At 42.0% G+C, this 26455-nt stretch overlaps 1 protein-coding gene across 2 annotated transcripts; it reads right to left on the reverse strand.

Moving 5' to 3' along the window:
- Positions 1 to 5900: 5900 nt before the first annotated feature.
- On the reverse strand, positions 5901 to 26342 carry LOC126481615 (uncharacterized). 2 transcript variants are annotated; one of them, XM_050105493.1, is made up of 4 exons: positions 26215 to 26293; positions 8829 to 8903; positions 6227 to 6367; positions 5901 to 6131 (listed from the first exon to the last, which is right to left on the reverse strand). In XM_050105493.1, the coding sequence occupies exons 1-4, from the start codon at positions 26276 to 26278 to the stop codon at positions 6082 to 6084; spliced, it is 330 nt and encodes a 109-aa protein (XP_049961450.1). In that variant the 5' UTR covers positions 26279 to 26293; the 3' UTR covers positions 5901 to 6081. The 2 variants fall into 2 exon arrangements, with proteins under 2 accessions (XP_049961450.1, XP_049961451.1); XM_050105494.1 differs by lacking the exon at positions 8829 to 8903 and having other exon boundaries at positions 26215 to 26342.
- Between the last annotated feature and the right edge of the window lie 113 nt (positions 26343 to 26455).

The raw sequence follows: 26455 nt of genomic DNA on the forward strand, positions 1-26455 counted from the left end.
TCGTATTTAACCAAAATTATCTCGTGTTAAAAAAACTGACGAACTTCTGGTTTGAAACAGACAAAAATATGGTGCACTCTTAAGATTTACTTCATATAGTGTGTCCAACGAACTTCAGTAACAAAAAAATTACCAGCCTGTCAAAAATTGGGAAACATTGTCAGAAAATGCATTTTCGTAAACTAAAATTTATTCCATTATGCCTTAGCGTGGTGCTACAGCAACGTTCCATTACTAATATTTAAAAAACAGTCGTATGTTGCAGAATGTTCTTTATTAATTTAAGAACAGTTAACAAAGAACATTCTGCAAACTATGACCGTTTTTAAATAGTTTTCGTAAACTGCCCCTAATTGTCTTAATCAATTGTTGCCGCACATAAAAGTAAAATGGAAACACAGCGCAACTCTTCCAGAACACACCGATACCAGTTCCATATCTGTACACTGAATGGTTTGCATCTTCATATTTTCAAGGCGGAATGACTGTTCCATAAAATTTCGAGCGTGCAGCCTCATAAATTTCACTTCTTCTAATATTTCGGCTGTATATCGTCCTGCCATCTTCAGAGTGAGCCGAGGTGACTGATGCTCCAGCACTTGTTCCGTCCTTTTAAGCCCACGGATATCTGGAGGGCGAGCTTCCACACTTGAGAAGAGTTTTTGAAGTCAACGGTTATTCTCCACAGCAGATACGTAAGGAACTACGAGGTGCATTCGAGTTCTAAGGCCTCCGATTTTTTTTCTCCGGACTGGAAAGAGATAGAAACATGCGCATTGTTTTAAAATGAGGCCGCGTTCATTGTCAATACGTCCCAGAGATGCCAGCACCGTACGGCAGATGGAATTTTACCGCCAGCGGCAAGAATGAGAACTGTTTTAAATACTTAAAATGGCGACGTTTTCCTTACTTGAACAGCGTGCAATCATTCGTTTTCTGAATTTGCGTGGTGTGAAACCAATTGAAATTCATCGACAGTTGAAGGAGACATGGAGTTATGGATGTGTCGAAAGGGTCGTCGAGCAGATGCGCAAAACTATAGACCTATATCTCTGATGTTGATCTGTTGCAGAATTTTAGAACATGTTTTTTGCTCGAGTATCATGTCGTTTTTGGAAACCCAGAATCTACTATGTAGGAATCAACATGGATTCCGGAAACAGTGATCGTGTGAGACCCAACTCGCTTTATTTGTTCATGAGACCCAGAAAATATTAGATACAGGCTCCCAGGTAGATGCTATTTTTCTTGACTTGCATAAGACGTTCGATACAGTTCCGCACTGTCGCCTGATAAACAAAGTAAGAGCCTACGGAATATCAGACCAGCTGTGTGGCTGGATTGAAGAGTTTTTAGCAAACAGAACACAGCATGTTGTTATCAATGGAGAGACGTCTACAGACGTTAAAGTAACCTCTGGCGTGCCACAGGGGAGTGTTATGGGACCATTGCTTTTCACAATATATATAAATGACCTAGTAGATAGTGTCGGAAGTTCCATGCAGCTTTTCGCGGATGATGCTGTAGTATACAGAGACGTTGCAGCATTAGAAAATTGTAGCGAAATGCAGGAAGATCTGCAGCGGATAGGCACTTGGTGCAGGGAGTGGCAACTGTCCCTTAACATAGACAAATGTAATGTATTACGAATACATAGAAAGAAGGATCCTTTATTGTATGATTATATGACAGCGCAACAAACACTGGTAGCAGTTACTTCTGTAAAATATCTGGGAGTATGCGTGCGGACCGATTTGAAGTGGAATGATCATATAAAATTAATTGTTGGTAAGGCGGGTACCAGGTTGAGATTCATTGGGAGAGTGCTTAGAAAATGCAGTCCATCAACAAAGGAGGTGGCTTACAATACACTCGTTCGACCTATACTTGAGTATTGCTCATCAGTGTGGGATCCGTACCAGATCGGTTTGACAGAGGAGATAGAGAAGATCAAAAGAAGAGCGGCGCGTTTCGTCACAGGGTTATTTGGTAACCGTGATAGCGTTACGGAGATGTTTAATAAACTCAAGTGGCAGACTCTGCAAGAGAGGCGCTCTACCTCGCGGTGTAGATTGCTCGCCAGGTTTCGAGAGGGTGCGTTTCTGGATGAGGTATCGAATATATTGCTTCCCCCTACTTATACCTCCCGAGGAGATCACGAATGTAAAATTAGAGAGATTAGAGCGCGCATGGAGGCTTTCAGACAGTCGTTCTTCCCGCGAACCATACGCGACTGGAACAGGAAAGGGAGGTAATGACAGTGGCACGTGAAGTGCCCACCGTCACACACCGTTGGGTGGCTTGCGGAGTATAAATGTAGATGTAGATGTAGATGTAGTGCGTTCGAGGGTGCGACAGTTTAATGAAGGCAGAACATCGTGTGACAACAAACCGAAACAACCTCGGGCTCGCACAAGCCGGTCTGACGACATGATCGAGAAAGTGGAGAGAATTGTTTTGGGAGATCGCCGAATGACTGTTTAACAGATTGCCTCCGGAGTTGGCATTTCTGTGGGTTCTGTGCACACAATCCTGCATCACGACCTGAAAATGCGAAAAGTGTCTTCCAGGTGGGTGCCACGAATGCTGACGGACGACCACATGGCTGCCCGTGTGGCATGTTGTCGAGCAATGTTGACGCGCAACGACAGCATGAATGGGACTTTCTTTTCGTCGGTTGTGACAATGGATGAGACGTGGATGCCATTTTTCAATCCAGAAACAAAGCGCCAGTCAGCTTAAGGGAAGCACATAGATTCACTGCCACCAAAAAAATTTCGGGTAACCGCCAGTGCTGAAAAAATGATGGTGTCCATGTTCTGGGACAGCGAGGGCGTAATCCTTACCCATTGCGTTCCAAAGGGCACTACGGTAACAGGTGCATCCTACGAAAATGTTTTGAAGAACAAATTCCTTCCTGCACTGCAGCAAAAACGTCCGGGAAGTGCTGCGCATGTGCTGTTTCACCAAGACAACGCACCCGCACATCGAGCTAACGTTACGCAACAGTTTCTTCGTGATAACAACTTTGAAGTGATTCCTCATGCTCCCTACTCACCTGACCTGACTCCTAGTGACTTTTGGCTTTTTCCAACAATGAAAGACACTCTCTGTGCCCGCGCATTCACCAGCCGTGCTGCTATTGCCTCAGCGATTTTCCAGTGGTCAAAACAGACTCCTAAGGAAGCCTTCGCCGCTGCCATGGAATCATGGCGTCAGCGTTGTGAAAAATGTGTACGTCTGCAGGGCGATTACGTCGAGAAGTAACGCCAGTTTCATCGATTTCGGGTGAGTAGTTAATTAGAAAAAAAATCGGAGGCCTTAGAACTTGAATGCACCTCGTACAAATGAAACCAACAGTGGGCATACGAATGCATAAGAAGACACTGAATTTTTTAAATCTTTGGCTTTTCTGCCATACGTCGGGAGCCTAGCGTCAAAAATAGGATGGATCCTCAGTAAACACAAAGTGAAAATGATTTTTCGCCCTCCACCAAAGACAGCAGCACTCCTGGGTTCCGCTAAAGATGATTTGGTGCTTCGGAAGCCTGGGTTTTACGAGATCCCCTGTGAGTGTGGCCGTTCATACATCGGACAGACGACAAGTACAGCCCATAACAGATGCACAGGGCACCGCAGGTACACCCGGCTCTTACAACCTAATAAATCGTCGATGGCACGGCACTGTATTGATAGTGGGCACTCTATGGTGTACGATAACCTCGAAATTTTAGCCTCGACTTCATCTTTCTGGGACTCAGTAATGAAAGAAGCAATTGAAATTCGGTTGGTGATGAATTTAATTAATAGAGATAGCGGCTTCAGCTTGGACAAATCATGGAATCCGGCATTTTCTGTGATAAACTCACAAAGATGCGGCGACGGTGCAGCTCGCAGTGATACATCGATATCACCGTGTGAATCGATCTTGCAGCCACAGATCTAATTCATGCATGTGTTATACCCATGGAGGTAAGAATAGAGGGAGACGCCGTGACGTCACAGCTGTGAAGCTATGTGAAGCCGAGGGTAGCCATCTCAGTCCGACCAAAACATTGCTGCTGTAAGCTTGTGTGCATAGGCTTGTCGCTCGCTTTTGGAAGGATTTTGCGCTATTATGGTGACTTGTGTCGTGTTCGGATGTACGAATCGTTCTGATTGTGATGCGAAATCGAAGGGAATAACATTTCATGTGTAAGTTGTCTCGTTAAGTGTGATTTTACAACTTCATTGTGAATGAACGTATGCTACATCGGTACTTGTACTATAGCGTGTTTTTCTCCTGTATGATTTTAGATTTCCTAAAAATGAAAGTCGGAAAGCTCTGTGGGAGAATGCCGTGAGGAGGACGAATTGGCGTGCGTCTAAATGGAGCACTATATGTTCTCAGCATTTCAGAGAAGAGGACATAGACCGAACTTCCCTTTCAACAGTAAGGCTCCGAGAAAATGCTGTACCATCAGTTTTTCCTACACACCCAAAACATTTGCAAAAGGTATGTTAATTCAAAGAATTAAATTCTTAGTTTTCATGTTCACGTTTCAGTATAATACGCACGTATCGTCGATAATCGAAGTGTTGAGTAACTCACTTTGTCTTCATCATGTACCAAATTAAAAGCTAACACTACATTAACTGGTGTAAAGTATAGGCCTAAACAGGATACTGTGTAGATTTGCCATTCTATGTACCGTATTTCAGTAAATATTGGTGGTAATGAACAGTGTTTCCCAGTAGTGTAACGTAACTGAAATATCCCAGTAAGTATTACAAACAAGATGTATTTATGGGGCTTTGGAGGGAGGGTATAGCTAACTTAGTTTTCCTAGCTATTCGAAATATTACATTAAAAACTATTTTTAATCAGAAGAAACGCGGAATTTCGCCTTTACGAGATTTTATTTTGAACAAAAAACTTTGAAACAACCAATCTGATGACGTTACATGCGTATATGGTGCAATTAGAAACTGTAATACACGCAGCGCTACAGCACACTGGCAATGTTTTGGTCAGAGTGTCGTGGCAGCGAATCACGCCCCCATGGCTTCAAAACGTAGTACGGCTGGGATACGTAGCGCCATCTCCCCTTATTCTTACCTCCATGGTTATACCTCTTTGACGACGATCAACCTCTCTGGCGGCTTGTGTATCCGTGACCGCATGCACAGTAGCGCGGTCGGCGGGTTTAAAAGGACGGAGCAAGTGCTGGAGTCAGTCACCTCGGCTCACTCTGAGGATGGCTGGACGATGTACACCCTAAATGTTAGGAGAAGAATTGAAATTTGTGCTGTTGCGCGGCCGAAGTTTTAAGGAACAATTGAATGGTTTGCTTATTGGAGCGAGCCGAATGAAATTAAGATTACGCGTGTGTTGTGTGCCGGACACGGCAGACGACACATACGTGAACCTTCTCGAGACGGAGGGCAGACAGTTGCAAGGAACTCCCTGTCAGAGAATATGCTTCATATATGTTATTTATAAGAAACAGAGAACTTTCTCAAAGAATCTTCTTTTGCTCTGACAGTCTTCCCCGTAGAATGTTTTCTTTTTTATTCATACGACTGTCCGCAGCTCGTGGTCTCGCAGTAGCATTCTCACTTCCCGAGCACGGGGTCCCGTGCTCGATTCCCGGCTAGGCTCAGGGATTTTTACCTCCCTCGAGATGACTGGGTGTTGTGTCGTCTTCATCATCATCATTCATCCCCATTACGGTCGGAGGATGGCAATGGCAAACCACCTCCGCTAGGACCTTGCCTGGTACGGGGTTGCGGGTCTCCCGCATCGTCCCCTACGCTCTGACAACGAGTGTGGGACTTCATCATCATCATACGACTCAATGTGCTTAATAAATTTGAATTTATAGCATTTACATGTTATTATTAATTTGAATTTTACTGCATTCCAGATAAGTCAAAGTTTTATTTCTTCGTTCATCCATTTTTTTTTTTAATTTTTTTTCAGACAACGTCAACTCACTGAGAAGATCGAGACATAGATCTGAAACCTCAGTATGTCACAAGAAAAACTGAGTAGAAAAGTACAACATATTGATGTTTTCGCCAGCAGCTGTCTTGGTTGGGTTACCGCTTCCTCGAGGCTGTACACGCTGTGTCGCTGACTTGGGTGCACCCTGTAACAGAGAGACGAGGGCTGCACTAAGTGCAGTTTGGTGGGTTGAAGTATAGCGCGCACAGTTTGCCGCCGCACGGGCCGCGCTGTACTCACAGTTCCCGTTCTGGCAGTTGTAGGTCTCGAGCTCGCACTGGCTCATGAAGGTGACGCTCAAGCCGTCACAGCTGGCGCACACCGGCTTCTCGCACTCGTCCCACCACTGGGCTGCAGTGCCCGTGGCCGACAATAGCAGACCTGAGGACATAAATTGTGGAGTAACGGACTCGGCACATGCAAAATGGGCTCCGAATGCAAAAATAAGTACGTTTACACACGAAAACCTGAGAGGCCAGATCCTCTTTTCTGTGACGGTCGTTTTAAGTGACAAGTGTCAATTGTTTTCATCAACAGTGATATATCAATGCTTTAAAATTACTGTAATGTTGCAAATCAACAGTTTCTCTGAAATCTGTGTCTTTAGTATTTATTGCCTGCAGTTAATCATTAACAACAAGTGTTGATGGTTTGGTACCTACACTACTGGCCATTAAAATTGCTACACCACGAAGATGACGTGCTACAGGCGCGAAATTTAACCGACAGGAAGAAAATGCTGTGATATGCAAATGATTAGCTTTTCAGAGCATTCACACAAGGTTGGCGCCGGTGGCGACACCTACAACGTGCTGACATGAGGAAAGTTTCCAACCGATTTCTCATAACACAAACAGCAGCTGACCGGCGTTGCCTGGTGAAACGTTGTTGTGATGCCTCGTGTAAGGAGGAGAAATGCATACCATCACGTTTCCGACTTTGATAAAGGTCGGATTGTAGCCTATCGCGAATGCGGTTTATCGTATCGCGACATTGCTGCTCGCGTTGGTCGAGATCCAATCACCATTAGCAGAATATGGAATCGGTGGGTTCATGAGAGTAATACGGAACGCCGTGCTGGATCCCAACGGCCTCGTATCACTAGCAGTCGAGATGACGGGCATCTTATCCTCATGGCTGTAACGGATCTTGCCGCTACGTCTCGATCCTTGAGTCAACAGATGGGGACGTTTGCAAGACAACAACCATCTGCACGAACAGTTCGACGACCTTTGCAGCAACATGGACTATCAGCTCGGAGACCGTGGCTGCGGTTACCCTTGACGCTTCATCACAGACAGGAGCGCTTGCGATGGTGTACTCAACGACGAACCTGGGTGCACGAATGGCAAAACGTCATTTTTTCGGATGAATCCAGGTTCTGTTTACAGCATCATGATGGTCGCATCCGTGTTTGGCGACATCGCGGTGAACGCACATTGGAAGCGTGTATTCGTCATCGCCATACTGGCGTATCACCCGGCGTGATGGTATGGGGTGCCATTGGTTACACGTCTCGGTCACCTCTTGTTCGCATTGACGGCACTTTGAACAGTGGATATTACATTTCAGATGTATTACGACCCGTGGCTCTACCCTTGATTCGTTCCCTGTGAAACCCTACATTTCAGCAGGATAATACATGACCGCATGTTGCAGGTTCTGTATGGGCCTTTCTGAATACAGAAAATGTTCGACCGCTGCCATAGCCAGCACATTCTCCAGATCTCTCACAAATTGAAAACGTCTGGTCAATGGTGGCCGCGCAACTGGCTCGTCGCAATACGGCTGTCACTACTCTTGATGAATTGTGGTATTGTGTTGAAGCTGCATGGGCAGCTGTACCTGTACACACCATCCTAGCTCTGTTTGACTCTCAGGCGTATCAAGGCTGTTATTACGGCCAGAGGTGGTTGTCTTGGGTACTGATTTCTCAGGATCTATGCACCCAAATTGCGTGAAAATGCAATCACATGTCAGTTTTAGTATAATATATTTGTCCAATGAATATCCGTTTATCATCTGCATTTCTTCTTGGTGTAGCAATTTTAATGGCCAGTATTGTACATCATTTCTACCTTTCACGCCTTAGTGGAGTCACTGTTTGTTCTCAAGTCTTCAGCTGTGTTCCTCCCAACAGTCAGATTAGGCTAGCCCCTATCACTGAACTGATCCATATGTATTTCTCTAGTACATGAAGTCAAAGTCCAACTATAGTATGTACGGTAAAAGAAGAACCCTGGTAGTTTTAATGGCCTTGGCGCGGTTGCCTCACGCGTCTACCAAACATGTAACGTGATTTTGAATACATCTGTAAAGGACAGCCAAATGAAAACGAGACAGACGGGAAGAAGTAAGTAAACTGTTTATTTTATTTATGGATTTCTCCGTTGCTTCTTGGTACAACAATTCCACATTTAATGTTGAGTAACAAGTACACTGTTTTTGTCCTACAGATTTATGTTTATTTCAAACTAGTTTTCCACTTATTGGGTCATCTTTAGGAAACAGCTGACTAACTTCTGTAAGGGACAGTATTTTTCATGTAACCAAACATTATAACCAAAGACACAATCCATTTGCACAGAATACTGTGCACCAAACTTATTTTTAAAGTTAAAATTGCACTTTACGCTATGGACAATATTAAGCGCATTGGAATTTGATATTCCTTACCTTGCTTATCGCACAAACTTCAACAATATAACTTGTGATACTGTGATATTATGTATTTCAGTCATGTACTAGTTTAATATTTGCCCATGGCGTAAACAGTAATTTACTATGTAAGACATGTTTGTTGGACAACTTATAGTCCGTGAGACGAGTGATTGGTGCTGACAGTTCCGGCGGGCAGACGGCGCTGTTGCCGAACGTGGCTCACAGCACGCGGCGCCCTGTCTGCTACACGCATTCTCTAGCAGCAGAAATAAAAACAGACAAAATACAAGTCGTATTGGTACGCGTGAATTTATTTAAAGTTGATGCTTGAAATACATTAACTCTAAAACTGATAAGAGCTATTTAGTACAAGTATCTAAGATGCTGAAACATAATAAAGTTAGCCGGCCGGTGTGGCCGTGCGGTTAAAGGCGCTTCAGTCTAGAACCGCGTGATCGCTACGGTCGCAGGTTCGAATCCTGCTTCGGGCATGGATGTGTGTGATGTCCTTAGGTTAGTTAGGTTTAAGTAGTTCTAAGTTCTAGGGGACTGATGACCACAGAAGTTAAGTCCCATAGTGCTCAGAGCCATTTGAACCATAATAAAGTTATTTGTTAAACTTCACAACTGAAATGAAAACTATTTTCGCAAGTTGTTGAACATTAGCAGTTTCGGTTTCCATTGTCAAGTATTAGCATTATTAATTTGTTCTACTACAAGCTACAGAATAATTGCTCAGTGTATTAAGAGTTATAATCTGAAGGAAGTACTCACAATATGATGATCTGGTTGTAGATCGATAGCAAACTCCCTCCTTACATTCCTGAATACGTTGTAGTTACTGTAATGGAAAAACACCACTCACATCACTGTCAGAATCTGATTTGACATTGTCTTCCTCAGCACTACTCGAACTATCGCTGCTCTCTCCCAGACGTATAATTAAATTTTCTATGCATTCTTCCACAACCCCTTCGGTTTTGGCCGCCTCTCTGATGGCACTTGCAGTGCTGTTTACAATTTTAGCCCACGTCTCGCTTGTCACTTTATTGATAGCTGCTGGAAGGAGAGTTTCCACTTCAAAGATCGTGAATTTTTTATTGTTTGCAGCAATGTAATTTTTTATCTGCGCCCACACTCCTTCAATTGCATTGAAGTGACAGATATATGGAGGAAGCCGAACGATTTCATGCCCGTGCCTTTTAGCAATCTCGTCAATTACATATGGTGGAAATTGGGGTTTCTTTTGTGCCACAATTTCGAGCAGTTCCACCTTCCTTAAATCTTCTCTGAAATCTACTTTTCGCCGTTTCAACCACTGAATGATATCCTCTTCTTTTGTTGCCAAGGTTGGTGCCTTATCGTGAACAACGGAATGATAAGGCGCATTGTCCATAACAATCACTGATGGACTTGTTAGATTCGTCATAAGCGATGTCTCGAGCCATTCTTGAAATACTACACTGTTCATTTCTTCATGGTAATCTCCCGTCTTTTTTGACCGAAACATTTTCAAGCAGTTTGGCACAAAACCTTTGATGTTCCTGCATGTAAGACAATAATAGCCCTCCTTTGCCAACAGGCACTGCCATTGTCCTCTCGGGCGTTCCATCATTCCAGCCTCTACGTAAAGAATGGCTGGCATTGACCCAAGTTTCATCTAACCTCACTATACTTTCGAATTCCACACCCATGATCCTGCGCAGAAATCTGCACCGCCATGCACCTACATCTGTCCTTTCCATTAATATTTTGCGTCCGTTAAACAGTGAATAGCTGAAGCCTATCTCTTTCAACACTGTACGCAATGAAAATTTGCTCCCTTTAAAAAGATCGTCTTTCTGAAGCGACACCAGTAATTTAGATAGAGTGGGATGTACCCTTCTCTTATAATAGCTGTATATATGACGACGAATAGCGTCTTTCTGAAAATCGTCCAAAGCTGTCACCTGCTTATTTCTGGGTCGCTTCTTTCCTGGTGTGTGCAGCTTTGTTGTGCCACTCTCGTCACAATCTACACTATACTGTTCTTTCCCTATCTTTACAACAGTGTTCTTACTTATTTTCAATGCTGCTGCAGTTCTCTTCACAACCTGAACAACAGGAATTAAGGGCCCACCTTCGTCCTTTTCTTTCTCAAAGTAATCCCTCACAGAGCACACGAATTCACGGGCCTGGGTGTGTAGCACACTTTTCTTCCTCCGTTTCACTTCTTGTGTTGGGCTGGTACTACCCGCCGCACTAGACATTGTTTACAACGAAACATAAACAAAGAAACACTAAAAACAACAAAAACGAAATAAACTGCGAATTCAACTTCAGACAAACGACGAACGACCGCACCGCCTGCACGCGAGACACTGGTAAGTTTCATAAGCGCGCGCGACCGTGTTTCAGAGCGGCAACGTGGCCCTTGCTACCCGCTCAAAGTCAGGCCGTCATTGGCTGCCTGCCTGCGGTCGCTAGGCAACGGAAAGACGCTACCGAGCTGTCAATACCAAAGACTCGTCTCCCAGACTATAAGTGACTAGTGCTCAGTTAGGCAGTTCTCAGCCAATGTCACGACCTCACAAACTATGGCATCATAACCACGTATCCGGTAATACTGTGATGTTGTGTATTTTAATTATTGTGTTTAATATTATCCCTTGCTTAAAGCGTAATTTACAATGCTAAAAAACGTATGTGGTGCACAACATAAATGAAGTGTGTTTAGTTTTACAATTTCTCAACCACTATCAAGACCTCACTAACTTTAGCATTATAACCATTTAATCTGTAATACTCTAATATTTTGTAGTTTAATTATTTATTGCGGTTAATATTTTCCATTGCGTAAAGTGTAATTTCAACGTTAAAGTAAGCTTGGTGCACAAAATTCTGTGTAAATGGATTGTGTCTTTGCTTATAGTGTTTTGTTGCCTAAGAACTAGTGTCCCTTGCAGACGCTACTCAGCTGTCACCTGAAGATGACCAGACAAGCCGAGAACTAGTTACAAATAAACAAAAATCAATAGAACAAAAATAGTGTTCTTGTTATTCAATCTTAAACACCTGTTTATTATTTCAAAAGCAAGCGCCATAACTGTTAATATATTTAACCCACTGGGAGAAAAGATGGTCGATGCGTTCATGCAAAAATCGGTCCTAAAAAAATGTTTGCAGTCGCCTATAGAAGCATGATAGTATCCAGACGTGCACCTATTCGTCCGAAGCAAACCGACTGCCAGGACTGTCTGTCTTCACGGCTCCAAAAACATGGAAATGGAAATGAGCGTTTGGCGTCATTGGCCGGGAGGCCCCTTGCGGGGCAGGTCCGGCCGCCTTGGTGCAGGTCTGATTACATTCGACGCCACATTGGGCGACCTGCGCGCCGGATGGGGATGAAATGATGATGAAGACAGCACAACACCCAGTCCCTGAGCGGAGAAAATCCCCAGCCGAGAATCGAAACCGGGCCCGTAGGACGGCAATCCGTCACGCTGACCACTCAGCTATCGATGTGGACAAAAACATGGAGATGATATGGGAAGAGATCGGGGTGTCTAACTGCTTCCCAGAGAAACTTCAACTTACTCGAAACAACCTTGGCCCTCTTGTTGCCAAGGTTGTTTCGAGTATGCCCGCCTCTCCTATGCCAACGTCTTAACTAAGGGCAGCACTTGTACCCATCATCCTGAGTTACCTGTCGGACATACTCCAGTCTATGCTTTCCTCTACAATTTTTACCCCTCTGCAGCTGCTTCTACGTCCAAGAAAGTTCCGTCCGGGATAGCCGCTCGGTTTAGGGCGCCTTGCCACTGTTCGCACGGCTCTCCCCGTCGGAGGTTCGAGTCCTCCCTCGGCCATGGGTGTGTGTGTTGTCCTTAGCGTAAGTTAGTTTAAGTTAGATTAAGTAGTGTGTAAGCCTAGGGACTGATGACCTCAGGAGTTTGGTCCCATGGGAACTTAGCACAAATTTCCAAGAAATTTCCGTGGAACTGATTTTCTGATGTCTTAACACATGTTCTGTCATTCTGTCCCTTCTTCTTGTTAATATTTTCTACACTTTTCCTCCTCGACGATCCTCTGTAGAATCTCCTCCTGTCTTATCAGTCCAGCTAATTTTCAATATCGTTCATCAGCACCACACGGCAATCGCTTCGATTGTCTTCTTTGCCTGTTTTGCCACTATCTGTAGTTCTTACACAATACTGTGCTCCAATACCACGTCCCCAGAAGTTTCTTCGTTAAATTAAGGACGATGCTTTAGACTAGTAGACTTGTTTTAGTCAGGAAAGCGTTCTTTGCCTCTGCTAGTCTGCTTTTTACTTCCTTCTTGCTTCTTGCACCATGTCTTAATTTACTTTCAAGACGGCAGAACTCCACCGTTTCGTCTATTTCGTAGTCTCCAATAAAATGGTAAGTTTCTCACTAACCTTATGTCTGCTACTCCTTATTTACTTTCCGGTCGGTGTGGCCGAGCGATTCTAGGCGCTGCAGTCTGGAACTTCGCGACCGCTACAGTCGCAGGTTCGAATACTGCCTCGGGCATGGATGTGTGCGATGTCCTTAGGTTAGTTAGGTTTAAGTAGTTCTAAGTTCTAGGGGACTGATGACCTCAGAAGTTAAGTCCCATAGTGCTCAGAGCCATTTGAACCATTTTTGAACCTTATTTACTTCCGTCTTTCTTTGATTTACTTTCATTCCTTATTTTGTGGTCAGTATGCTGCTCATTCCTTCAATTAGTAGCGACCACTTATCATTTGCTAACGTGCTACAGCACCTTGTAAATATTGTAATAAAATTATGCGATTCCTCTTCGAATGCAAGCCAGAAATAGCACTAAAATTAAGTCATATCTCTTGAATGCAAGCTATAAATCCCATAAAAATTATGCCATTTCTCTTCGAATGCATGCTGGTATACAAATGAAACAGACGAAAGGATGTTTTGTAGCACTCTCTTCGTGACAACTACAAAACTAGACTCGAGTGCTAAAATAATGGTCACCCGCACTAAGATTTACTGAGAGAAGGAACACAACGGTCTGTTTTCGACTGCGCGTGCTCCGATGTGACGTCACCCCTTCTGGCACTATGAATGCTACATTGCCCACAATATCAGGTCAGTATTTTTCTTTGATAATGCACGTAATGTATTGTGCAAGCGTACAGTATGAGGGTGGTTGACACAATGACGCTGTGGGTGGGTGGTCAAGTGCACTGACTGGCAATTTGTTGCCTCGGGTTCTATTCCTGCTGCTAGCATAATTTTTTCTTTTTATTCTATTCTTTGCAATGTTAAATTATTAATTATAAAATTTAAATATAATTCAATTTATATACATAAAATTAATACATTCAAATTAATTACAGTTACTACCTTTGTAAGTCAAGGCCACATTGTTGAACATTGGTAAAATATTGCACGAGCCACCACTGCATTTAGTATGTCCTGTAAGCTTTCATTGCTTTCACTGAGGATGTGGTATAGAACACCGTAAATATCGCAGTTCAATGAATCTCTTCGCTGATATCCACTACCGATAAGGAAATTATTTGAAAGATTATTTCTACCACGTATCTTTCTACTTTTCAGCACTCGTCTTGCACACTAGTGACTTTTCTACGTTTTTCCTCCTTTCAACTGATGGTAAAGAGCTATGAATGGAACCACTGCAATTTTCAGAATTTCGTCTTCCGTATTTACTGAGTCACGCACGCACACACACACACACACACACACACACGCACGCACGCACACACACACACACACACACACACACACACACACACACACATACTGCAACTATTGCAACAATACTGCACACTTATGAACACTCTTCCATTCAGCGCTGATCTGTGTCCTTCTGCACTGCTCTGTGGTGCATATGTGTGTAGTACGTAGTGCTGGGACAACCAACCGTTTTTAACAACCCACGAGGCAGTCGATTGTTTTTCACTCAGTTGGTTTTTTTTTCCATTGAATGAAACAACCGAATGAAGCTAGTCTCTGTCGACACGCTTTTTGCTTACTCTCCGCGTTTCAGTGATTTCACTCAATGACAGACAATTGACCGACGAGTTTTTGCTGGTCACGCCCAGTGGCGGCCATTTATCATGTACTAATGTTCTACAGCGCCCTGTAAATATCGTACTTAAATTACACCATTTCTCTTTGAATATGAGCCAGAAATCGCACTAAAATAAGAGAAATCTCTTCTAATGCAAGCCAGAAATGTGTGCTAATATGCAAATAACATAGAGGAAAAGATATTTTCTCCATGATAACTAGAAAACAGTGTCGAGTGCTCAAATGACGGTCAGCAGCACTATGACCAACTAAGAAGGGATGCAGTGGTCTGTTTTCGACTGCGGATGCTCTGAATCCTCCCCGTCATGCCTTCCGCCACTATGAGTGCTACGTTGCTCACAGTACCAGATCATTGTTATTATTTGAAAGTGCACGCAAAGTACTGTGCAAGTATAGACCCGAGAGATTCTGGAGGAGAAAAATGGCACATAGAAGAATGCTCATGTGTACTGACTGGTATTTCGCTGGCTCAGATTAGATGTTTGCTGCTACTTTGTTCTTCTACTTTATTTTATTCTTTAACAATATTGATTAAGTATAAAATTTAAATAATTTAAACGGTTCAGTTTATATATTTAAAATGAATATATTCAATTCAGCTACGATTACTACCATTTTAAGCAAAAAGTCTATAGGCCACCAAATTGTAGCACAGTGTAAAATTCCGCACGAGCCGCCACTGGTTACACCAGTAATATGAATGCTTTCACTCAGTCTCCATATCTGAGTGATTTCACTTACATAATTTTTCAGTCTTTTCGTTTATGAACCATGACCAAGGTTGCCAACATTTTAGAGACCAATAATGTATCTTACTGAATGAGAGGCGAATGCAAATTATTATATTTCTAAGAATTAATAGTTTTCAGTATTTATGTATTTCCATATTTCAAGAAGATTGTTCATACTTGTGACATCAAATATGGATTATTGGGCAGTTTTAAAAGGTTATTAATTTTTGCTACATTATAAATTTATGTTCAAATAAATCAACAACTTCATTAGGTTTCACGTGATCAAGAATGTGGAAAAGCGATCTTAATGTTTAATATAACCTTTATTTGTCTAGATTGCAAGTTTATAGAATGATACCGTTAGAGAGTATAACTCGTCATATGTTGTGCAAATAAGTACTGTGTCATCAAAACTAAAATGACTCAGTACTTGATTTTACAACATTTGATGTGTTACACTGTGTAATGATATTTTATGATCTGAAAATGATGGCAAGCACAATCTAAATTGGTCATATTATTTCAAACACTTGCAATGTGTACAATTAAAGATTATATTAACTGAACAATTACTTTTTATTTACATTTTTTGAAGCTCTGTCTCTTTCTTCTGCTGATTTGGTTTGCACCCTTCACTGATAATTTTCTTTCTGTTAATGATAAGGTGGCGTGAAGAGTAAGCATATAAAATAGGTTTTTTAATTGTTTGGTGACCTAACCACTTACTTTTTAAGCATATACTATCAATTGTCAGAAGTATTTTTTTCGCAAGAAATATTTGTCAGTGTTTATTAATATTCTTTGATTTCTTTAATTAATGTAGTTTCAGAATATAAATCATCCTTGCAAATACTGTATATCGTGTTAAAATTATCTTGAGGATCACTTTGTATCCAGTTGTATGATTTCTTCCGTGCCCACAACAGTGAGCTTTTCGGTATTTTGATACAGATACAAAGTTCACTATTAAGCAAACGCTTATTTAAAATCATGGACAAAAATCTGAACTAAGAACCACTTATTGGCATTCAGTAAAAAGCATATATGGAAACAATAATAACAGTGACGAGAGAGGAACAGAATTCAGAAAACAATAAGGATTTAACAATGACAAAACGGTCGAATTTTTCCGCTCATAAAAGAATGTGTTAGTGTCAAGTGACTAAAATTATCACTTCCAGTGCTCCAGAGGGGTGCGAAAGTGGTTACAGACTGTTTACAGATAGAGATATGCTTAACTGTGAAATTGAAGTTACCAATGTTGTTGTTGTTGTGGTCTTCAGTCCTGAGACTGCTTTGATGCAGCTCTCCATGCTACTCTATCCTCTGCAAGCCTCTTCATCTCCCAGTACCTACCGCAACCTACATCCTTCTGAATCTGCTTAGTGTATTCATCTCTTGGTCTCACTCTACGATTTTTACCCTCCACGCTGCCCTCCAATACTAAATTGGTGATCCCTTGATGCCTCAGAACACGTCCTACCAACCGATCCATTCTTCTAGTCAAGTTGTGCCACAAACTTCTCTTCTCCCCAATCCTCTTCAATACTTCCTCATTAGTTATGTGATCTACCCATCTAATATTCAGCATTCTTCTGTAGCACCACATTTCAAAAGCTTCTATTCTCTTCTTGTCCAAACTATTTATCGTCCATGTTTCACTTCCATACATGGCTACACTCCATACAAATACTTTCAGAAATGACTTCCTGACACTTAAATCTATACTCGATGTTAACAAATTTCTCTTCTTCAGAAACGCTTTCCTTGCCATTGCCAGTCTATATTTTATATCCTCTCTACTTCGGCCATCATCAGTTATTTTGCTCCCCAAATAGCAAAACTCCTTTACTACTTTAAGTGTCTCATTTCCTAATCTAATTCCCTCAGCATCACCCGACTTAATTCCACTATATTCCATTATCCTCGTTTTGCTTTTGTTGATGTTCATCTTATATCCTCCTTTCAAGACACTGCCCATTCCGTTCAACTGCTCTTCCAAGTCCCTTGCCGTCTCTGACAGAATTACAATGTCATCGGCGAACCTCAAAGTTTTTATTTCTTCTCCATCATCATCATCATTAAGACTGATTATGCCTTTCAGCGTTCAGTCTGGAGCATAGCCCCCCTTATAAAATTCCTCCATGATCCCCTATTCACTGCTAACATTGGTGCCTCTTCTGATGTTAAGCGTATTACTTCAAAATCATTCTTAACCGAATCCAGGTACCTTCTCCTTGGTCTGCCTCGACTCCTCCTACCCTCTACTGCTGAACCCATGAGTCTCTTGGGTAACATTGCTTCCCCCATGTGTGTAACATGACCACACCATCTAAGCCTGTTCGCCCTGACTGCTACATCTATAGAGTTAATTCCCAGTTTTTCTTTGATTTCCTCATTGTGGACACCCTCCTGCCATTGTTCCCATCTACTAGTACCTGCAATCATCCTAGCTACTTTCATATCCGTAACCTTAACCTTGTTGATAAGGTAACCTGAATCCACCCAGCTATCGCTCCCATACAACAAAGTTGGTCGAAAAATTGAACGGTGCACAGATAACTTAGTCTTGGTACTGACTTCCTTCTTGCAGAAGAGAGTAGATCGTAGCTGAGCGCTCACTGCATTAGCTTTGCTACACCTCGCTTCCAGTTCTTTCACTATGTTGCCATCCTGTGAGAATATGCATCCTAGGTACTTGAAACTGTCCACCTGTTCTAACTTTGTTCCTCCTATTTGGCACTCAACTGGTTTATATTTCTTTACCACTGACATTACTTTCGTTTTGGAGATGCTAATCTTCATACCATAGTCCTTACATTTATGATCTAGCTCTGAAATATTACTTTGCAAACTTTCAATCGAATCTGCCATGACAACTAAGTCATCCGCATATGCAAGACTGCTTATTTTGTGTTCACATATCTTAATCTCACCCAGCCAGTCTATTGTTTTCAACATATGATCCATAAATAATACGAACAACAGTGGAGACAGTCTGCAGCCTTGTCTTACCCCTGAAACTACTCTGAACCATGAACTCAATTTACCGTCAACTCTAACTGCTGCCTGACTATCCATGTAAAGACCTTTAATTGCTTGCAAAAGTTTGCCTCCTATTCCATTATCTCGTAGAACAGACAATAACTTCCTCCTAGGAACCCGGTCTTATGCCTTTTCTAGATCTATAAAGCATAGTTACAATACCCTATTCCACTTGTAACACTTCTCCATTATTTGCCATAAGCTAAAGATCTGGTCCTGACAACCTCTAAGAAGCCTAATCCCACACTGATTTTCATCCAATTGGTCCTCAACTAATACTCGCACTTTCCTTTCAACAATACCTGAGAAGATTTTACCCACAACGCTGACTAAAGAGATACCTCTGTAGTTGTTACAATCTTTTCTGTTTCCCTGTTTAAAGATTGGTGTGATTACTGCTTTTGTCCAGTCTGATGGAACCTGTCCCGACTCCCAGGCCATTTCAATTATCCTGTGTAGCCATTTAAGATCTGACATTCTACTGTATTTGATGAGTTCCGACTTAATTTCATCCACCCCAGCTGATTTATTGCAGTGCAATCTATTGACCATTTTCTCCACTTCCTCAAATGTGATCCTATTTCCATCATCATTCCTATCCCATTCTACCTCGAAATCTGAAACATTACTGATCGCATTTTCACCTACATTGAGCAACTCTTCAAAATATTCCCTCCATCTGCCCAAGGCATCCACAGGATTCACCAGCAGTTTTCCTGACCTGTCCAAAATACTTTTCACTTCCTTCTTACCTCCCTTTCGATGACTGCTAATTACACTTCAGAATGGTTTTCCAGCAGCTTGACCCATAGTCTCCAACCTGTTTCCAAAGTCTTCCCAAGATTTCTTCTTGGACGCTGCAATTATCTGTTTGGCTTTGTTTCTTTCTTCAACATAACTTTCTCTGTCTATCTGAGTTCTAGTATGTAGCCATTTCTGATACGCCTTCTTTTTCCTTTTACAGGCTGCCTTGACTGTGTCATTCCACCAAGCTGTTTGCTTCATCCTACTTTTACACACTACTGTTCCAAGACATTCTTTAGCCACTCCTAGTACTGTGTCCCTGTACCTTGTCCATTCCTTTTCCAATGACTGTAATTGACTACATTCAACTAACTGGTACCTTTCTGAGATCGCTGTTATGTACTTGTGCCTGATTTCCTTATCCTGAAGTTTCTCCACTCTTATCCTCCTACATATGGACCTGACCTCCTGCACTTTCAGCCTCACAATCCCAATTTCACTGCAGATTAAATAATGATAAGTGTCATCAAAGAATCCCCTGAATACACGTGTGTCCCTCACAGCCTTCCTGAATTCCTGATCTGTTATTATATAGTCAATGACAGATCTGGTTCCCGTGCCTTCCCAAGTATACCGGTGAATGTTCTTATGTTTAAAAAAGGAGTTTGTGATTACTAAGCCCATACTGGCACAGGAATCCAAGAGTTGTTTCCCGTTCCTGTTGGCCTCCATATCCTCTCCAAATTTACCCATAACCTTTTCATACCCTTCTGTTCGATTTTTAATCCTAGCGTTAAAATCACCCATGAGCAGAACACTGCCCTTGTCCTTTACTCTAACAACTACATCACTCAGTGCCTCATAAAAACTATCCATCTTATCTTGATCTGTCCCTTCACAATGCGAATATACTGACACAATCCTAATTTTCTTTCTAGACACTGTCAAATCTATCCACATCAGTCGTTCGTTTACATACCTTATTGCAACTACGCTGGGTTCCATTTCTTTCCTGATGTAAAGCCCTACACCCTATTGTGCTGTTCCTGCTTTGACTCCTGACAGGTAGACCTTGTATTCTCCCACTTCCTCTTCTTTCTCACACCTTACCCAAATGTCACTAACAGCTAAAACGTCCAGTCCCATCTTACTTGCAGCCTCTGCCAGCTCTACCTTCTTCCCAGAGTAGCCCCCATTGATATTAATAGCTCCCCATCTCATTACCATTTTATGCCAAGTCGTATCTTAGGAGTCCCTGGTTTGTCAATTAGAGGTGGGACTCCGTCACCTCCAAAGGTCCGAGGCATTTTGCTCTGATTGTTGCCAGCATCATATTTAAAGTATCAGGGAAGCAGGTTGCTAGCCTTACTTGCCCCGAGTCCCATTGGGTTTTACCCCTAACGGCTGAGGGACTAACCGGTGGATTTGGTAGTCTTTGCCGTATGAGCACAAAGGTGACCACGACTCAGAATATGTCCGAGATGCCCAGCCTTATTCCAAAGTAACTGGTATCCCGACTGTCAGGATCACTTACTTGGCCACTCATACATTGCCCGTGGTTCATGAACTAGGACATGACTACAGGAACCCACAGCATGAACCATGGATTTTAATACCTACTCCATAGATTTTAATACCTACTCCGATTTTTCTTTTGTTTCCTTCACTGCTTGCTCAATATACAGATTGAATAACATCGGGGATAGGCTGCAGCCCTGTCTCACTCCCTTCCCAACAACTGCTTCCCTTTCATGCCCCTCGATTCTTATAACTGCCATCTGGTTTCTGTAAAAATTGTAAATAGCCTTTCGCTCCCTGTATTTTACCCCAGCCACCTTCAGAATTTGAAAGAGAGTATTCCAGTCAACATTATCAAAAGCTTTCTCTAAGTCTACAAATGTTAGAAACGTAGGTTCCCCCTTCCTTAATCTAGCTTCTAACATGAGTCGTAGGGTGAGTATTGTCTCACGTGTTACAACATTTCTACAGAATCCAAACTGATCTTCCCCGAGGTCGGCTTCTACCAGTTTTTCCATTCTTCTGTAAAGAATTCGCGTTAGTATTTTGCAGCTGTGACTTATTAAACTGATAGTTCGGTAACTTTTACATCTGTCAACACCTGCTTTCTTTGGGATTGGAATTATTATATTCTTCTTGAAGTCTGAGGGTATTTCGCCTGTTTCATATATTTTGCTCACCAGATGGTAGAGTTTTGTCAGGACTGGCTCTCCCAAGGCCGTCAGTAGTTCCAATGGAATGTCGTCTACTCTGGGGGCCTTGTTTCGACTCAGGTCTTTCAGTGCTCTGTCAAACTCTTCATGCAGTATCATATCTCCCATTTCATCTGCATCTACATCCTCTTCCATTTCCATAATATTGTCGTCATGTACATCGCCCTTGTATAGACCTTCTATATACTCCTTCCACCTTTCTGATTTCCCTTCTTTGCTTAGAACTGGGTTTCCATCTGAGCTCTTGATGTTCATGCAAGTGGTTCTCTTATCTCCAAAGGTCTCTTTAATCTTCCTGTAGGCAGTATCTATCTTACCCCTAGTGTGATAAGCCTCTACAACCTTACATTTGTCCTCTAGCCATCCCTGATTAGCCATTTTGCACATCCTGTCGATCTCATCTTTGAGACGTTTGTATTCCTTTTTGCCTGCTTCATTTACTGCATTTTTATATTTTCTCCTTTCATCAATTAAATTCAATATTTCTTCTGTTACCCAAGGATTTCTACTAGGCCTCGTCTTTTTACCTACTTGATCCTCTGCTGCCTTCACTACTTCATCCCTCAAAGCTAGCCATTCTTCTTCTACTGTATTTCTTTCCCCCATTCCTGACAATTGTTACCTTATGCTCTCCCTGAAACTCTGTACAACCTCTGGTTCTTTCAGTTTATCCAGGTCCCATCTCCTTAAATTCCCACCTTTTTGCAGTTTCTTCAGTTTTAACCTACAGGTCATAACCAATAGATTGTGGTCGGAGTCCATATCTGCCCCTGGAAATGTCTTAAAATTTAAAACCTGCTTCCTAAATCTCTGTCTTACCATTAGATAATCTATCTGAAACCTGTCAGTATCTCCAGGCTTCTTCCATGTATACAGCCTTCTTTTATGATTCTTGAACCAAGTGTTAGCTATGACTAAGTTGTGCTCTGTGCAAAATTCTGCCAGGCGGCTTCCTCTTTCATATCTTAGCCCCAATCCGTTTTCACCTACCACGTTTCCTTCTCTCCCTTTTCCTACTACCGAATTCCAGTCAACCATGACAATTAAAGTTTCGTCACCCCTCACTATCTGAATAATTTCTTTTATTTCATCATACATTTCTTCAATTTCTTCGTCATCTGCAAAGCTAGTTGGCATATAAACTTGTACTACTGTAGTAGGCGTGGGCTTCGTATCTATCTTGGCCACAATAATGCGTTCACTATGCAGTTTGTAGTAGCTTACCTGCATTCCTATTCATTATTAAACCTACTCCTGCATTGCCCCTATTTGATTTTGTGTTTATAACCCTGTAGTCACCTGACCAGAAGTCTTGTTCGTCCTGCCACCGAACTTCACTAATTCCCACTATATCTAACTTTAACCTATCCATTTCCCTTTTTAAATTTTCTAACCTACCTGTCCGATTAAGGGATCTGACATTCCACGCTCCGTAGAACGCCAGTTTTCTTTCTCCTGATAACGACAACCTTTTGAGTAGTCCCCGCCCGGAGATCGAATGGGGGACTATTTTACCCAGGAGGACGCCATCATCATTTAACCATACAGTAAAGCTGCATGCCCTCGGGAAAAATTACAGCTGTAGTTTCTCCTTGCTTTCAACCGTTCGCAGTACCAGCACAGCAAGGCCGTTTTGGTTAGTGTTACAAGGCCAGATCAGTCAATCATCCAGACTGTTGCCCCTACAACTACTGAAAAGGCTGCTGCCCCTCTTCAGGAACAACATGTTTGTCTGGCCTCTCAACAGATACCCCTCCGTTGTGGTTGCACCTACGGTGTGGCCATCTGTATCGCTGAGGCACGCAAGCCTCCCCACTAACGGCAAGGTCCATGGTTCATGGGTGGGAGGGTTACCAATGTATGAATGAGAAAAATTTTACCTGCTACTTTTCAAAGACTAAAATTTAAACAAGCGTTTATACATGGCTGTGATTTGTATGGGTATATAGGCAGCAATTTAACTTCCTGCACAATATATTTACCTTACCCACAAATAAATGGCGGAAAATGTGTTGAAGGGCTAGATTCAAATGATATGGTTTGCTCTTACATAGAAGATAACAGCAACCAGCCACTTTTTACAATTTTATTTATTTATTTAAATAGCGCCGTTACCGGTTTCGAACCGAAGTATTCATCTTCAGACGGCTAGTTGACGTTTTACATTAGCCTTTTCTTTTCCCAACTGATGAAATTTCCTTGGGGTGGTAGTGCCCTACAATCAAAACAAAATGTGAAACAATGTCTTTTCAACTGTAATTGTGCCTATCAACGATTTGTGATGTAAACAAATTATTAAAAGTAAGATGTTCCGGTTACTTACTACCGTCAAGTGAGTGATGAGGGCATGTCACAGAGCCCCTGTTTGGTCCTCTACTGCTTCTGTCACCAACCAAGGCAGATGTTTCAAAATATTTGTTCTATTTGCGTATGATATAAGCGTCACTTTGAAAGGCTTGCAATATAAAATAACTGTTATTAAATAAGTAATGGCTTATGGTAAACAGGATGTCTATTAACTGAAATTTCTGACACATAAATCTTATAGAAGTGACATTTAACTATCGCAAATTGCCAAATAATTAGTGAAAACAAAAATTGTAAATTTTTAGGGCTGCCACTTAGGTGCATTTTCAAGAAAGCGCTTCATCTCCTTCGCGTAATAATAATTTAAAATGTTTAACATCGAATATTATTTGAGAACCCTACTTTGTGATAGTAAAATGGCAATTCGGCCAAATTTCGGTCTCTGAAACGTTATGCGCCGTGTTATGTTGCATTTGAACAACCATCTTTTGTTCTATAAACCATGCACTCTAACAATAATTCTAGGGGGTACAACAGCCTGATGCAAGTCTTCCAATTGGGCCTATTTCGGCAAATTGGGTGTCCCTAACCTGTCCCCATAAACCTCATGGAGAAGGGGGCTCCTGTAATTTAGTGTGGAAGCCAAACCGTGTGTCGTGCCTGGCAAATTTCTAAATTACTGACAGATTGAAAACTCCGTTACCCGACAGGGATTCGGATTCGGGACCTTTCGAGTTTCAGATACGTACTACACCGCTACAGCACCAGGCGCAATGACAAATGCTCAGATATTACTCACTGTACTACTGGTAAATTATTTACTTTTCATCTTCTTTCAGAATGACATTTGTGTCCTCTTAAAAGAGAAAATGTTTGAATCGTTTGTGATGCAAATAAACACTATAGCTATCGTTTCAGCCTTCACCGCTTTACAATTCGCCCTCAGATTCATAAGGAAAACTGATTTGTGACTACCGTATATCGTTGTAACACTTTCAGTTGCTTACGAGGCTTTTTCAATAAAGAATGATTCAGCTTTGTTTATGTGTCATTTATTTTTACAAAACCCAGTACACAAGGTGTGATCAAAAAGTAACGGTATTTTTTTTTTTTAATTTTGCAGGCTTTATGCATGCGATTTTCAATTTGTGTATCGTGTTGGTATACATGCTCCTGATGCTTATATTTTCAGCTGTTCTGAATATTTAGTTTATTGTTGACAATCGAAAAGGCTATATGTGTTTCAGAGCGCTCGGAGAATTTTTACTTTTGAGAAAGATGGATCAAGGAATTAGTATTAAATTTTGCCTAAAAAATAAAATTAAGTGCAATACCGCATACGAAATGTTGACTGTGGCTTTTGGCGAATCTACTATGAGTAAGACAAGAACATACGAGTGCCACAGACGTTTCAAGGAGGGTCGAGCAAACGTTGAACTAGACGACCGCCCTGGACGCCGCAGCAATAAATTATGGACAACTAAGTGGAGGGAGTAAAGATAACGGCTCTGCAAAATCTCCACATCACCGTCAGAGAGGTTGCTGATGATGTCGACATATCCTTTGGCACATGTCAAGTAATTTTTAGGATGTTTTGGAGTGAAAAGTGTAGCAACGAAGTCCGTTCCGAAATTGGTGAATTACGACCAAAACCGACATAACGTAGATATCGTTCAAGAATTGCTGAATGAAGTCGACAACGTTCCAAAACTTCTAAAGAAGGTTATAAGAGGTAACAAATCATGGCTATAGGCGTATGATGTCGAAATCAAGGCCCAATCGTTCCAGTGGAAACCGCCTGAAAAACAAAAGACCGAAAAACATTCGACAAGTCCGATCACATATGAAGGTTCTTATCATTGTTTTCTTCGATTACAAAGGGATAGTGCATCCTGCCTTATGGTCGAACGGTCAATAAGTAACACTACTTGGAAGTTACATGCCATTTCTGAAACAATCCGAAGAAAACGACCAGAATTGTGGAAAAAACCACTCGTGGAGATTGCATCACGATTATGCTGCCGCTCACACCTCAATGCTTGTTTGTGACTTTTTGGCAAGAATACAAAACCTTTATAGTGCCTCAGTCACGGTATTCGCAGGACATGGTCCCATGCAACTTCTTTGTCTTCCCGAGGCTGATGAGGGCCATGAAACGACGTCGTGTTGCCAAAATTGATGAGACAACAACAGAGTCGCTGAAGGAGCTGAACACCATAGCAAAAAGTGAGTTCCAGAATCGATTGCAAGATCGTAAAAAGCTCTAGCGCAGGTGTTTTATACTAAGGAGGACTACTTTGAAGAGGACCAACTTGAAGTTGATGATTAAATAAAAAGTCTTTGAGAAAAACAAAAATTCCTGTTACTTTTTGGCCACATCTTGTATGTAGCACTTCTACGAATGTGATGTAGGTTGAATTGCAGAACTCACCAAAGACGACGAGCAGAATAAGTTTCATAGCTGCTGCAAACGGGAGCTTCCAGGCCTCTGTCATCTATTAAAACGAAACGGATATGTTGCTGAAGCTGCTGTAGTACAATAACGAGCAGGCACGTACTGTGACGGCACGCAAACCTAACGACAGCTGCGAAACGCAGTGAGTTTTCGTCACGACAAACATCCTCTTTCCTTTGCTCTTGCGGACACGCGATGAAGCTTCCAGCAGTGTCTG

The sequence above is a fragment of the Schistocerca serialis genome, chromosome 5 (genome assembly GCF_023864345.2).
Source record: "Schistocerca serialis cubense isolate TAMUIC-IGC-003099 chromosome 5, iqSchSeri2.2, whole genome shotgun sequence".
NCBI classification, from domain to species: domain Eukaryota; kingdom Metazoa; phylum Arthropoda; class Insecta; order Orthoptera; family Acrididae; genus Schistocerca; species Schistocerca serialis.